The sequence below is a fragment of the Leucoraja erinacea genome, chromosome 16 (assembly GCF_028641065.1).
Source record: "Leucoraja erinacea ecotype New England chromosome 16, Leri_hhj_1, whole genome shotgun sequence".
In the NCBI taxonomy this organism is placed as follows: domain Eukaryota; kingdom Metazoa; phylum Chordata; class Chondrichthyes; order Rajiformes; family Rajidae; genus Leucoraja; species Leucoraja erinaceus.
The window spans coordinates 6,032,320-6,046,490 of NC_073392.1; the positions used below are offsets into that span (position 1 = coordinate 6,032,320).

General features: G+C 45.8%; 1 protein-coding gene across 1 annotated transcript in view; it reads left to right on the top strand.

Annotated features, from left to right (window-relative positions):
* The window catches only part of LOC129704492 (ataxin-7), a 67,170-nt gene that overhangs the window by 37,147 nt on the left and 15,852 nt on the right, over positions 1-14,171 (top strand). The window contains exons 3-5 of the mRNA XM_055647603.1: positions 4,824-4,928; positions 10,952-11,192; positions 13,515-13,786. Of these exons, the coding sequence (XP_055503578.1) occupies positions 4,824-4,928; positions 10,952-11,192; positions 13,515-13,786 (618 nt within the window). The remainder of the gene's footprint in view (positions 1-4,823; positions 4,929-10,951; positions 11,193-13,514; positions 13,787-14,171) is intronic.

The window sequence follows — 14,171 nt, forward strand, 5'->3', positions numbered from 1 at the left end:
CCAGCAACGCCATTCAATGTGATCATCCCCAATCGGTACCCCACTCCTGCCTTCTCCCTATATCCCCTGACTCCGCTATCTTTAAGAGCCCTATCTAACTCTCTCTTGAAAGTATCCAGAGTACAGCATGGAAACAGGCCCTTCAGCCCATTGAGCATTTGCCAGCGCTGGGCCTCTACTCGCTGGAGTTTAAAAGGTTGAGGGTGGAACCTCGTTGAAACTTACAGAATAATGAAAGGCATAGATAGAGTGGAGATAGGTAGATAGGAGAGTCTAGGACCAGAGATCATAGCCTCAGAATGAAAGGATGCTCTTTTAGGTGAGGAGGAACTTCTTTAGTCCAAGGGTAGTTAATCTCTGGAACTCATCGCCACAGAGGGCTGTGGAGGCCATGTCGGTGGATATTTTTAAGGCAGAGGTAGACAAATTCTTGATTAGAGCGGGGGTCAAGTGTTTGGGGAGAAGGCAGGGAAATGGGATTGGGAGACCGGGATCAGCCATGATTGAATAGACACGATGGGCCGAATGGCCTAATTCTACTCATATAACTTGTGACCTTGTGTGAGTCCATGCCAGATATCGAACAAGGATCATCCATGTTTGTCCCATTTTCACATCCACCTTTTGCATACTAGGGGCAAGGTGTCAATGTGCAGTCCAGAATTCCTTGGTTCCTCCATAATAGTGTAGTGTAGTCTATTGTCATGTGTACCGTGGTGCAGCGAAAAGCTCTTTGTTGCAAGCTCCCCAGTCAGCGGAAAGACAATACATGATTGCATCGAGCTAAACTGAACCGATAAAGTATCCTTTTTGCATTTGGATATGAATTGCTGTCTGCCGACCTAACCATTTTAAATCGCAGTGCTAGAGGAACTCATCAATCTTGCAGCATCTGGGGAAGGAATGGACTGGAGACATTGAAGCTGGGACCTACGTCAGATCATTTCATGCCACTTCCAACCCTCCATCACTTTGCCCGTCTGAAAACTGCAAAATTATGGCCACTACAATGAAGTCTTAAATCATTGTCTCTTTTTTTTGTGGCACGTCATCAAAGGTTGGGAGAGCTCCAGGGAACTCCACAGGAAACTGTCTTGCAGTCCGTCAGGTTTCAGCTTTTATTTCCTACAACTGAGACAGTTTTGAATTTTAGGTTTGTCATCGTCATGTGTTCAATCTTAAATGATCTCCCTTTGCAGAACAGCCTAAGTGTGAAATCCCCAGCTAAAATCCCACATTCACCATGGTAAATGAGCTAATGTCGTAAAATTGTCACCTCGGATATCCAGTCATTAGTCAAATACAGCCTAGCTTGTAAAACAGTTCCTGCTCAGTGTCCTTGACTCTCTCTCTTTTTATTTATATATAGGGGACATTTTTGGGTGGAGACCCTTTTTCTTCTTGCCTGAGATGCTGTCATAAGATCATGAGGAATAGGAGTATAATGACACCATTCGGCCCATCAAGTCTACTCCGCCATTCAATCGTGGCTGATCTATCTCTCCCTCCCAACCCAGTTCTCCTTCAGACCGGCGAGCTGATCTTTGATTAAACAATGGCGCAGTGTTGATGATCTTCCAGCCCTCGGCACAGAGTCTGTGACCCAGGAGGGTTGGGGGAGGGGGGGGAGGGGGAAGGGGGGGGGGGGGGGGGGGGGGGGAATATTCAACCTTTTTTTCTTCCCGTCCCCTTCTAAACAGCCCAGTAAGTGGCCATTTTATTTTTAAAGATGCTAAATCACAATCCATTCTCATGTGTGTGTTTATTCCATCAACATTTCATTAGTTAACATCAAAATCTATCCTCGCTCTCTCTCTCTCTCTAACAGCCTGGTCCAAATTATTAATCAAGAACCGTTCTGTCATCTTTATGTATAAATAGGTTCCCAATTTGTCCCTAATAGACCTTTCCCTTTTATTGATTTTTTTTCCTTTTTTTAAATAAAAAGATGCTTTACACGAGCATCACACAGCTTTATAGAATTTATATATACTGAACATCGTAGTTTCATTTTTGAAACACTGCGTGGAAACGGGCCCTTCGGCCCACCTAGCCTGCACAGACCTGCTATCCTCACACAGAAACTCCATCTTACACGCGCTAGGGATATTTTTTACGATTATACCAAGCCAATTAACCTACAAGCCTGTATGGCTTCGGAGTGTGGGAGGAAACCGGAGCAACTGGGGAAAACCCACGCAGGTCACGGGGAGAACGTGCAAACTCCGTACAGACAGCACCGAAGGCCAGGATCGAAGCTGGGTCTCTGACACTGTAAGCGCTGTAAGGCAGCAACTCTACCGCTGCGCCACCGTGCTCACCAATTTAAGAAATACCTTCTGAATTTTGTAGTCGGCAGGGCAGTACTCTGCATATCGCCAACTTGGACAATTTTACATTTTTATCAACCTGCAAACCTGTACGTCTTTGGAGTGTGGGAGGAAACCGAAGATCTCGGAGAAACCCCACACAGATCACGGGGGGAACGTACAAACTCCATACAGACAGCACCCCGTAGTCGGGATCGAACCCGGATCTCTGGCGCTGCATTTTCGCTGTAATGCAGCAACTCTACCGCTGTGCCACCGTGACTGCCCAATAGAAAATTGATGCTTAGCAGTATTTATACAGCAGCTGAACAAATGTCTATGGTTCTAAATATTTAAGGAGCATCTTGAAGAAGGAAAAAAGACTAAATTTAGACAGTGGGGGCCTCGGCAGTGAAGGCTGACGGCTATTGGTGTAATTAAATTTGGGAATGACATAATGGGAAATAAAGGGTATGCTTCTACTACAGCAGGTGCTTGGGGATTAAAAGATTAGCTTGTTGGACTGCCATTTAAGTGCTGTTTCTATTAACAGTCCATTGCCGGAAGTGAAGCTTAAAGTTGGCCTGAATTAGACCAACTGTAAATGTAGAACACATAAAATGTGCAGCACGGGGAGAGGCCTTTTGGCCCACACTACCCGTGCTGGCCCGAATCAACTAATCTGTGTAACTCATTATCACCCAGCCCACAGCCAACAATGGATCATTGTGGGTTCTACCTTGCCTTGATCATTGTTACTGTACATATCTTTCATTCATTTATTTATTCTATATCTCTATGTCACCGCCTATATCTCTTGTTTCCCATTCCCCTGTCTCTCAGTGTGAAGAAGGGTCGCGACCTACAAAGGTCACCTTTTCTCCCTTGATGCTGCCTGACCCAGTGAGTTACTCCAGCTTTTTGTGTCTGTCAAGTAATCTTCATCTGCCTGCATATGATCAATATCGTTCCATTCCCCCTTATCCATTGCCTAACATATCTGCCTCTGCCTCCACGCAGTGTGTGTGTGTACGTGTACTTTAGTGGAGCGTCACAACGGCTGGGAAGGCGGATGAAGGCCGCAGCAGAAAAGGGTCTCCGGTCGTCTTGGACTCCATGCCACTGGATCCTAACCCAGATCTGTCAAGGACCATGGGATGGCTGTCTGTGCACCAGTCTCCCCACGTTCAACAAGGTCACGCACAGGCGTCCTCCATGAGAGGGAAGTCATACTCGTTCCGCGTGACCCACCGATGATGATATATTTATGTAAAACTTGCCTCTCGCCACCCACTTTAAACCGTGCACCTCTAAACTTAAACCCATGTCCTCCAGTCTGAATGTGTAAGAAAGAACTGCAGATGCTGGATAAAATCGAAGGCAGACACAAAATGCAGGGGTAACTCAGCAGGTGAGGCAGCATCTATGGAGAGAAGGAATGGGTGATGTTTCGGGTCGAGACCCTTCTTCAGACGGGGGGGGAGGGGGCGGGACAAAGACGGAAAGTGGGCGGAGACAGTGGGAGAACTGGGCAGCGGAGGGGAAGGAGAGGGAAAGCAAGGGCTATGTGCAGTTAGAGAAATCAACGTTGATACCGCTGTGGCATTAAGCTGGGTGGGAGGAACAGCACCTTAAATTTCGTTTGGGAAGTTTACACCCCAGCGGTATGACGTTGACTTCTCTAACTGGAAGCCTGCCTGTATCCACCTATCTGCCTGTATCCACCTATCTGCCTGTATCCACCTATCTGCATCTGCCTGTATTCACCTATCACTTGTCAGACTTTGTCCTCCCTCCACCACTTCTCCACCTATCTGCCTGTATCCACCTATCTGCCCCCCCCCCCCCCCCCCCCCCAACACTACAATCAGTCTGAAGAAGGATCCTGTCCCGAAACGTCACAGATCCATTCCCTCCAAAGATGCTGCCTGACCCGCCGAGTTTCTCCGGCACAGTGGATCTTCAGCAGTCCTGTAGTTCCTGAGGACAGCCCGTAACTATGATGTGTGCTAGTTTAAAAATACAAAATATACTTTTAACGCTGAAGGATGTAATGTTTGAATATGGTGTGAAATTTAATAGATTTGTGAAAAGCTCTAATCTAATTTAACGGGTGGCACGGTGGCGCAGCGGTAGAGTTGCTGCCTTGCATCGCACAGTGACCCGCATTCGATCCCGACCACGGGCGCTGTCTCTACGGAGTTTGTACGTTCTCCCCCGTGACCGCGTGGGGTTTCTCCGAGATCTTCGGTTTCCTCCCACTGCAAAGACACACAGGTTTGTATGTTAAATGGCTCGGTGTATGTGTAAACTGTCCCTGGTGTGTGTAGGGTAGTGTTAGTGTGCGGGGATCGCTGGTCGGCGCGGACACGGTGGGCCGAAGGGCCTGTTTCCACGCTGTATCTCTAAACCAATCTGAACTAGTGCTGAAGGATTTCATTTTTGAATATGATGTGAAATATAATAGACTTGATAAAAGCTGTAATTGAATCTTGTTTGTCTTTTTTTACACAGATATGCCAATATTTGGTCACTGCCCAGCACACGATGACTTTTATCTGGTGATGTGTAATTATTGTAATCAAGTTGTAAAGCCCCAGGCCTTCCAAGCACATTATGGTGAGTTCAAAGTTTACTCTTAAGCCATTCTTTTTTAAAAAGAAAAGTCATAAGGTCGTGTGATTGGAGTAGAATTAGGCCATTCGGCCCATCAAGTCTACTCTGCCATTCAATTGTGGCTGATCCATCATTCCCTCCTAACCCCATTCTCCTGCCTTCTCCCCATAACCCCTGGCACCCGCACTAATCAAGAATCTATCTGTCTCTGCCTTAAAAATATCCATTGACTTGGCCTCCACAGCCGTCTGTGGCAAAGGTTCACCACCCTCTGACTAAAGAAACTCCTCCTCATCTCCTTCCTAAAGGAACGTCCTTTAATTCTGATCCTAGTCCTAGACTCTCCCCCTAGTGGAAACATCCTCTCCACATCCACTCTATGTAGCAATGTTACAAAATTTTGAGATTTAAAAAATCAAGTCTGCAATTTATCCCATCAGATAAAGCATAACAATAAGTTTAATTTGACACCAAATTCACTTTCATATCTCAAGTATTAAAAAAGTTATGACCATTTTCATACTCGGAAATTAGCATCTTGTTCCATATTGATTTTCAATGGACATTACAAAAAAGCTGTGATCTTGGATAATCAAACGGCCATTTCTTAAGGAAAGATTAACATTTTTAAATAGCCTAAGTGTCCAAAGATTATTCACAAATAATTCACAATATAACATGATTTTTATATCTAATTTACATTAATTTATAGGCCAAATGGAAGGAATTTAGTGTTCAATTGCTGTAAATAAATGCCCATTTAAATCGGCTTTCTAGTGGGTTCATGTGGAACGCGCCGGTTTAGAACGTTGACATAGCGCTAGATTAGTGCCCTCAAGTGCCGAGAAAAATACTGCGGGATATAAAAAGCCCAAAATGAGCTATTCGTTATAGATAATTTGATATATAGAGTTATATATATGCCCCATTTAATGTAAAAATAAGGTACATACCTTTAATTGTTTGCTCTATAAAACCCTGGGGCTGCGAGAGGTTGCGAGATGAAACAGTAATTTTAAACTATTAATAACTATATTATCGAGGCCTATAAAACTAATAATACCTTTTGCGACCGGGTCTTGCAGCGATTTTTCGTTAATGATTTACTAGGCTGAACATGTGCGATTAGTACAGCCTAGTAAAAATCGCGTTTTAAACCCGCCCCCTCCAAACAGCGCCAAAATCGCCGACATGGCTGAGGGCAGATTCCCAATGGCGATTCAGGTAGGTTTTGTAACATACCTACTCTATGCAGGCATTTCACTATTCGGTTGGTCTTTGTCCTTTTCTGCGAAGGGTATTTAAAAAAATATATATGCGTCCATGGCGATAAAGACACAAGAGAAAGTTGGTCAAGGGCCAAGCTATTTGTAATGAATATGCGTTCCAAGATATTTTAAAATTAAATAGAATGAAAGTGCTTTTGGGGGTTCGATATTGCATGATCTTGACATGAGCTTGTTAAATCTTGATGTACACTATTAAAGTTTTACTGCTTATTCAGAACTGAATGTTCTATCCCCCTGTCTATGTGCTTCCATTCAATATATTACCTTGCAGAATTACCAAATCTTGTTTGGTTTCTAATGCTTTTCCCTGTTTAGTCATCGGCAAAGTGGGTACACGTGACAATAAACTAAACTAATCTGAACTGAACAAACTTGGGTTGCTGCCGTTTTAAAACATATTCTCATTGTACATGGTAAACCACGGGTGTTTTTAGAGCATTGTAGTTTGGATGGGAGACTGAAGGTAAGAACAAGTAACCTATTTCCTTCGCTCCATAGATGCTGCTGCACCCGCTGAGTTTCTCCAGCACGTTTGTCTACCAACAACATATTTTAACTTGTCGCGGGGTGATTGTTAAATATTAATTATAGCGTAATTCTAATTTAAAGTGATTTGTCATCGGCAAAAAGTTTATTTTACGACGCCATCTCACTCTAGTGGTGTTCATTACTTGAATATAATTATGGGCATCACGGTGGCGCAGCGGTAGAGTTGCTGCCTTACAGCGCCAGAGACCCGGGTTCGATCCCGACTACGGATGTTGTCCGTACGGAGTTTGTGCGTTCTCCCCGTGACCACATGAGCTTTCTCCGAGATCTCAGGTTTCCTCCCACACTCCAAAGACGTACAGGTTTGTAGGTTAATTGGCTTGGTATAAGTGTATAAACTGTCCCTAGGGTGTGTAGGATAGTGTTAGTTTGCAGGATTGCTGGTTTGTGCAGACTCGGTGGTCTGAAGGGCCTGTTTCCGCGATATATCTCTGAACTAAACTAATTAAACTTGTAGATTCCTGGATAGAAATAAGGGAGAAATGAACCCGATGATTGTTGGCTGATATAAATGAGACCAATTATATAAACGATTGAAACTTGCATTTAAACTCTCATTATTGCCATGGAAAGATTTCTCGCGTTAAAGACACTGTTTGAAATCTTCTACTTCGTTTCAGAATGCTCCATTCTCTCTTGGGTAGCTATTTTCAACAGTGATCTTTAAATATCATAGTAAAGGACAAAAGGTCTCGACCCAAAACGTCACCTATTTCCTTTGCTCCTTAGATGCTGCCTCACTCGCTGAGTTTCTCCAGCATTTTTGTCCTCAGACTAAAGGCTGACAATGTTCCAAGTTTTGGGGAGTTAGGGCATCACTGTGGTGCAGTGGTAGAGTTGCTGCCTCACAGCACCAGAGACCCAGGTTTGTTCCTGACTATGGGTGCTGTCTGTCTGAGAAAGTTAACGGCATGTTGGCCTTCATTCAAGAGGAGTTGAGTATAGGAGCAAAGAGGATCTTCTGCAGTTGTACAGGACCCCAGTGAGACCACACCTGGAGTATTGTGTGCCGTTTTGATCACCAAATTTGAGGAAGGACATTCTTGTTATTGAGGGAGTGCAGCGTAGGTTCACGAGGTTAATTCTCGGGATTGTCATATGTTGAAAGAATGGAGCGACTGGGCTTGCATATACTGGAATTTAGAAGGATGAGAGGGGATCTTATTGAAACATATAAGATTATTAAGGGATTGGACACGCTAGAGGCAGGAAACATGTTCCCGATGTTGGGCGAGTCCAGAACCAGGGGGCATAGTTTAAGAATATGGGATAGGCCATTTAGATCGGAGACGAGGAAAAACTTTTTCACCCAGAGTTGTGAATTTGTGGCATTCTCTGCCTCAGAAGGCAGTGGAGGCTGATTCTCTGGATGCTTTCAAACAGTTAGATAGAGCTCTTAAAGATAGTGGAGTCAAGGGATATGGGGAGAAGGCAGGAACGGGGTACTGAATGTGGATGATCATCCGTGATCACAGTTGGCTCGATGGGCCGAATGGCCTACACCTGCACCTATTGTCTATTGTACAGAGTTTGTACGTTCCCCCTGTGACTGCACGGCTTATCTCTGGGAGTTCTGGTTTCCTCCCACACGCCAAAGCCATGCTAGTTTGTAGGTTAACAAAAGTGCTGGAGAAACTATCTATGCTGCTGCACCCGCTGAGTTTCTCCAGCACTTTTGTCTACCTTCGGTTTTCCAGCATCTGCAGTTCCTTCTTAAACACTAGTTTGTAGGTTAATTGGCTTTGGGACAGATTGTAATATGTCCCTGGTGTGTGGGATAAAGCTGGTGTACGTGGAGATCGCTGGTCGGCACGGACTCGGTGGGCTGATGGGCCTGTTTCTGCACTGTATCACTGAGCCACGACTAACATAAATAACTGCTACCTTCTTAGACACTATCTAGCCGTCTCTATGAGCATATACATTTTTAGATCAAGCTGAGAAAATGATGGAGAGAGGCTATGACATTGATACTACATAAATAGACTGCTGACATTTACCAAACGTCACACATGAATAATTGGAACCAAATATTAAAAACGAGTGTTAAGTAACTTTGCTAGTTGGAGAAATACAATAATAACATTTTAATTTAGCTGTGTATGTTCTACTTTTCATTTCCTTTCTTGGCACGATCCCCAATTTCACAATTGAGTAACATTTAAAATCTGCAGACACTGGTTTGTACCGAAGATAGACACAAAGTGCTGGAGTAACTCAGCGGATCAGGCTGAGATCTCTGGAGAAAAGTCTGAAGAAGGGACCCAACGTTTCAACAGACATGAATGGTCACCTTTCCACTTTGTGATGTTGATTAAAAACAACGCGTTTGCAATTTGCCACAATTGACTCATGGTGCCGTGCTTCTAAGATGTTGCGTTACTACTTAAAATGCATTAAAAATCATCTTTATTTGAGGCACCAGTAGAGACGTTGCCTCTCACCAAAAGAGACCCGGGTTCGATCCTGACTACGGGTGCTGTCTGCTCTCGTTCCCCCTGTAGGTTTCTCCGCATGCTCCAGTTTCCTCCCACTTCCCAAAGACTTGAGAGTTTGTAGCTTAATTGGCCCGTGCAGGTTGTCCGCAGTGTGCCGGATCGAACCGGTGCACGGGTGATTGAGGGTCGGTGTGGACTCTGTGGGCTGAAGGGCCTGTTTCCATGTTGTATCTCTAAAATTTTAAGAATAAGGAGTAAGCCATTTAGAACGGAGACGAGGAAACACTTTTTCTCACAGAGAGTGGTGAGTCTGTGGAATTCCCTGCCTCAGAGGGCGGTGGAGGCAGTTTCTCTGGATGCTTTCAAGAGAGAGTCAGATAGGGCTCTTAATAGCTGAGTCAGGGGAGAAGGCAGGAACGGGCTACTGATTGGGGATGATCAGCCATGATCACATTGAATGGCGGTGCTGGCTTAAAGGGCCGAATGGCCTACTCCTGCACCTATTGTCTATTGTCTAAAAAAAAAATCTAAATTTTGGAATTAATATTTTGCAATGCAAGTGTGGATAAAGAGGAGTCCATCGCTGAAATCCTCCGCTCAGTCCACCTGGGCCTACACCATCTCCCGGTTGCTGAACATTTGAACTCCCCCTCCCATTCCCGCACTGACCCTTCTGTCCTGGGCCTCCTCCATTGTCCGAGTGAGACACAACGCAAATTGAAGGGACAGCATCTCATATTTTGCTTGGGCACCTTGCACCCCAGCGGTATGGTTTTGATTTCTCTAACTTCAAGTAACCCTTGCTTTCCCCTTCTCAGATTCAGATTCGGATTCAGATTCAATTTTAATTGTCATTGTCAGTGTACAGTACAGAGACAACGAAATGCATTTAGCATCTCCCTTGAAGAGCGACATAGCAATCGATTTGAATAAAAAAAATAATAAGTGTCCGGGGGGGGGGGTGGTGATTGGCAGTCACCGAGGTACGTTGTTGAGTAGAGTGACAGCCGCCGGAAAGAAGCTGTTCCTCGACCTGCTGGTTCGGCAACGGAGGGTTTTCTCTCTGCCTCTCCCCCCCATTCTCGTTCTCTGACTAGTTTCACAGTCCAGATTAAATGTTACCCATTGTCACCTTCCCCTCAGCTAACAGTGAACCATTCGACATTTCCTTGATCACCATCCCCTTCGACCTGTCGTTTTCACACCTCACCCTTCCATATCTCTGTGTCACCCTGTACCCCTGACTCTGACTCTGAAGAAGGGACCTGACCCGAAACGTCACCCACTCCTTCTCTCCAGAGGAGCTGCCTGTCCCGCTGAGTTACTCCAGCTTTCTGTGTCTATCTTCAGTCACGGTGGCGTAGCGGTAGAGTTGCTGCTTTACAGCGAATGCAGCGCCGGAGACCCGGGTTCGATCCCGATTACGGGTGCTGTCTGTACGGAGTTTGTACGTTCCCCCCGTGACCTGCGTGGGTTTTCTCTGAGATTTTCGTTTTCCTCCCACACTCCAAAGACGTACAGATTTGTAGGTTAATTGGCTTGGTGTAAATGTAAAATTGTCCCTAGTGAGCGTGTGTGTGTGTGTGTGTGTGTGGGGTAGTGTTAACGTGCGGGGATCGCTGGTCAGCACGGACCCGGTGGGCCGAATGGCCTGTTTCCGCGCTGTATCCCTAAACCTAAAACTTAGATCTAAGAACTAAGAACTTCATTGCTGGCCAAGACTGAATTGTTTTATTGTTCTTCCTTGCAGAGAGAAGACACAGTACGTCAAGCAAACCGCCTGTAACTTCTCCGACTTCTGCGTACACTTATTCTTCCGCGCTCTCCAAAAGCAGAGGTGGCAGCGACTGTGGGAGTAGCCGCTCATCTGTCGGCACCTGCCCTTCGTCCAGCTCGAAGATACAAAAATCCCCCAAAGATAAACTCCACATCAGCAGCATGAACAGACCCTTCTACACGGTTCATCACGGCAGGATGCACCACGACAAAAAGTGAGCCTGCCCTCTTCTCTCTCTCCCTCTCTCTCTCTCTCTCTCTCTCTCTCTGCCTGTTCTACAAATTACTCCTGCATTGTTTTCCTATATCTTATTCAGATATTTTATCAAAGTTTCGAATTTGAGAACTTGCATCCTTTATGGCGAAGGTTTGTTTAATGTCACGTGCGCAGAGTTACAGTGAAACGCTTCTGCACGCTGCCCATCAGATCATATCATACATGTACAATAGGTGGAGTCAGCAGTGTCGCTGCCTCACAGCGCCAGAGACCCGGGTTCCATCCTGACTACGGGTGCTGTCTGTACGGAGTTTGCACGTTCTACCCGTGACCACCGGTTTCCTCCCGTTTTCCAAAGACGTACAGTTTTGTAGGTTAATTGGCTTCAGTAAAAATCGCAAATGGTCCCTGGAGCGTAGGATAATGCTAGTGTACGCTGGAAGACGCGGACTTGGTGGGTTGAAGGACCTGTATCTCTAAACTGAACTAAGTCAGAGTCATACGGTATGAAACATAGAAAATAGGAGCAGGAGGAGGCCATCTGGCCCTTCGAGCCAGCACCGCCATTCATTGTTATCATGGCTGATCATCCACAATCAGTAACCCGTGCCTGCCTTCTCCCCATATCCCTTGATTCTGCTAGCTCCCAGATCTAACTCTCTTCAATTCATCCAGTGAAATGGCCTCTACTGCCTTCTGTGGCAAAGAATTCCACAAATTCACAAGTCTCTGGGTGAAAAAGTTTCGCAGAAGGCCCCCAGAGTCCCGTGGACACTGTATGTTCCCTCTCCAGGGAGACGTGGGCCTGGAATTGGGCAGGGAATTGACTCGGGCAGGGCTCTAGACTACCGGCTGACTGGACCCGCGAATGGCCATCTTGGCCCGGCCCAGCGGCAAACCGAAATAGGGAGATAACCTTGGTTTTATGAATGCAAAGTATATCTGATCTTTCGGCTTCATAGAGAAAGCGTGGCAGTAGAGATATATAGATTCTTGATTGGTATGGGTGTCGGGGGCTAGGGGGAGAAGGCAGGAGAATGGAAGATAGACACAAAGTGCCGGAGTAACTCAGTGGGTCAGGCAGCATCTTTGGAGAGAAGGAATGGGTGGCGTTTCGGGTCGAGACCCTTCTTCAGACTGATGTCAGGGGAGAGGGAGATACATAGATAAGGAAGTGTAAGGTGTGAAAATAGGACAAAGGGAATGGAGATCAAGGAAAAATGTGGAATAGATCATTGTTAGCTGGGAGAGGATAACAACAAAGATAAAATGTATAAGAAGGAACTGCAGATGCTGGAAAATCGAAGGTAGACAAAAATGCTGGAGAAACTCAGCGGGTGCAGCAGCATCTATGGAGCGAAGGAAATAGGCAACGTTTCGTCCCGAAACGTTGCATATTTCCTTCGCTCCATAGATGCTGCTGCACCCGCTGAGTTTCTCCAACATTTTTGTCTACCTAGAGATAAAATGGAGTCGGACGGAGACAGTAAGACTGGTCGGAGATCTGGGAAGGGGGAGGGATGGTGGGGGAGGGAAAGCAAGGGCTACTTGAAGATTGAGAAGTCAATGTTTATAGGAAGGAGAGATAGATCAGCCATAATTGAATTGCGAAGTAGACCATGGGCCGAATGGCCTGATTCTGCACCTATCACTTATGAAACGAGCCCTCCGACCAACATGCCCCGTCCACACTAGTCCCACCTGCCCGCATTTGGCCTGTAAAACCTGTCCTGTCCTATCCATGTACCTGTCTAAATGTTTCTTTAAAAGTTTGGCGATCGTGCCTGCAAACAATGCACTTTAATAAACTAAATTAAACTAAATACCAAGGATACCGAAGAACCAAGGGGGGGATCTTATAGAAACATATTAAATTATAAAAGGACTGGACAAGCTAGATGCAAGAAAAATGTTCCCAATGTTGGGCGAGTCCAGAACCAGGGGCCACAGTCTTAAAATAAAGGGGAGGCCATTTAAGACTGAGGTGAGAGAGAGTTGTGTAAGGGTGTATCAAAAACGGTATTTTTACACCCAGAGAGTTTGTGAATTTGTGGAATTCTCTGCCACAGGGTGGAGGCCATGTCACTGGATGGATTTAAGAGAGAGTTAGATAGAGCTCTAGGGGCTAGTGGAGTCAAGGGATATGGGGAGAAGGCAGGCACGGGTTATTGATTTGGGACGATCAGCCATGATCACAATGAATGGTGGTGCTGGCTCGAAGGGCCGAATGGCCTCCTCCTGCACCTGTTTTCTATGTTTCTATGATACAAAATGTGTTGCTTGCCAGTGTTTCTGAAATGAAAACCATTGTATTCTGCAGCATGTCCACACTGGTGAAAGCGGAGAAGGTGCATCCTAATGTGAAGGTGGATGGTCCGTTGTTGAAAGTCATGCCTGTGCCCATTAATTCCACTACTGTGAGTGCTTCATTAAAGACTGGCCTTAATAATCCCGCAATACCAAAGGCACCCCTGACCTCCGTCGGGCAGATACCCAATGGTAAGAATCTTCTGTCGGCTCCGTCGTCCGCGGAGAAGAAACTTGAAGACCGTAAAAACACCAAGAAACCCTATTCTCACAAGCGCTTGTCAGGTGAGTATTGAGTAGATGTTGTGGAGCTTCTGTAACGTTGGTAGTTTAAACCATGTTTGAATGCATATCTTCTCTTGAGGCAACAAGCAATCTGCTGGAGGAACTCGGTGGGTTGAGTGGTCTATGTTGGGAGGTTTGGGGGGGAAAAAGGGTGTTGCAAACATCTTGTCGCAACGCTGCATCAGTCCTCCTTTAGTTTAGAAACAGGCCCTTCGGCCCACTGAGTCAATGCTGACCAGCGATCCCCACACACCTACACTATCACACACACACACACACACACACACACACACACACACACACAACTCCACACACACACACACACACACACACCTCCACACACACACCCACACACACACACACACACACACACACACACACACAC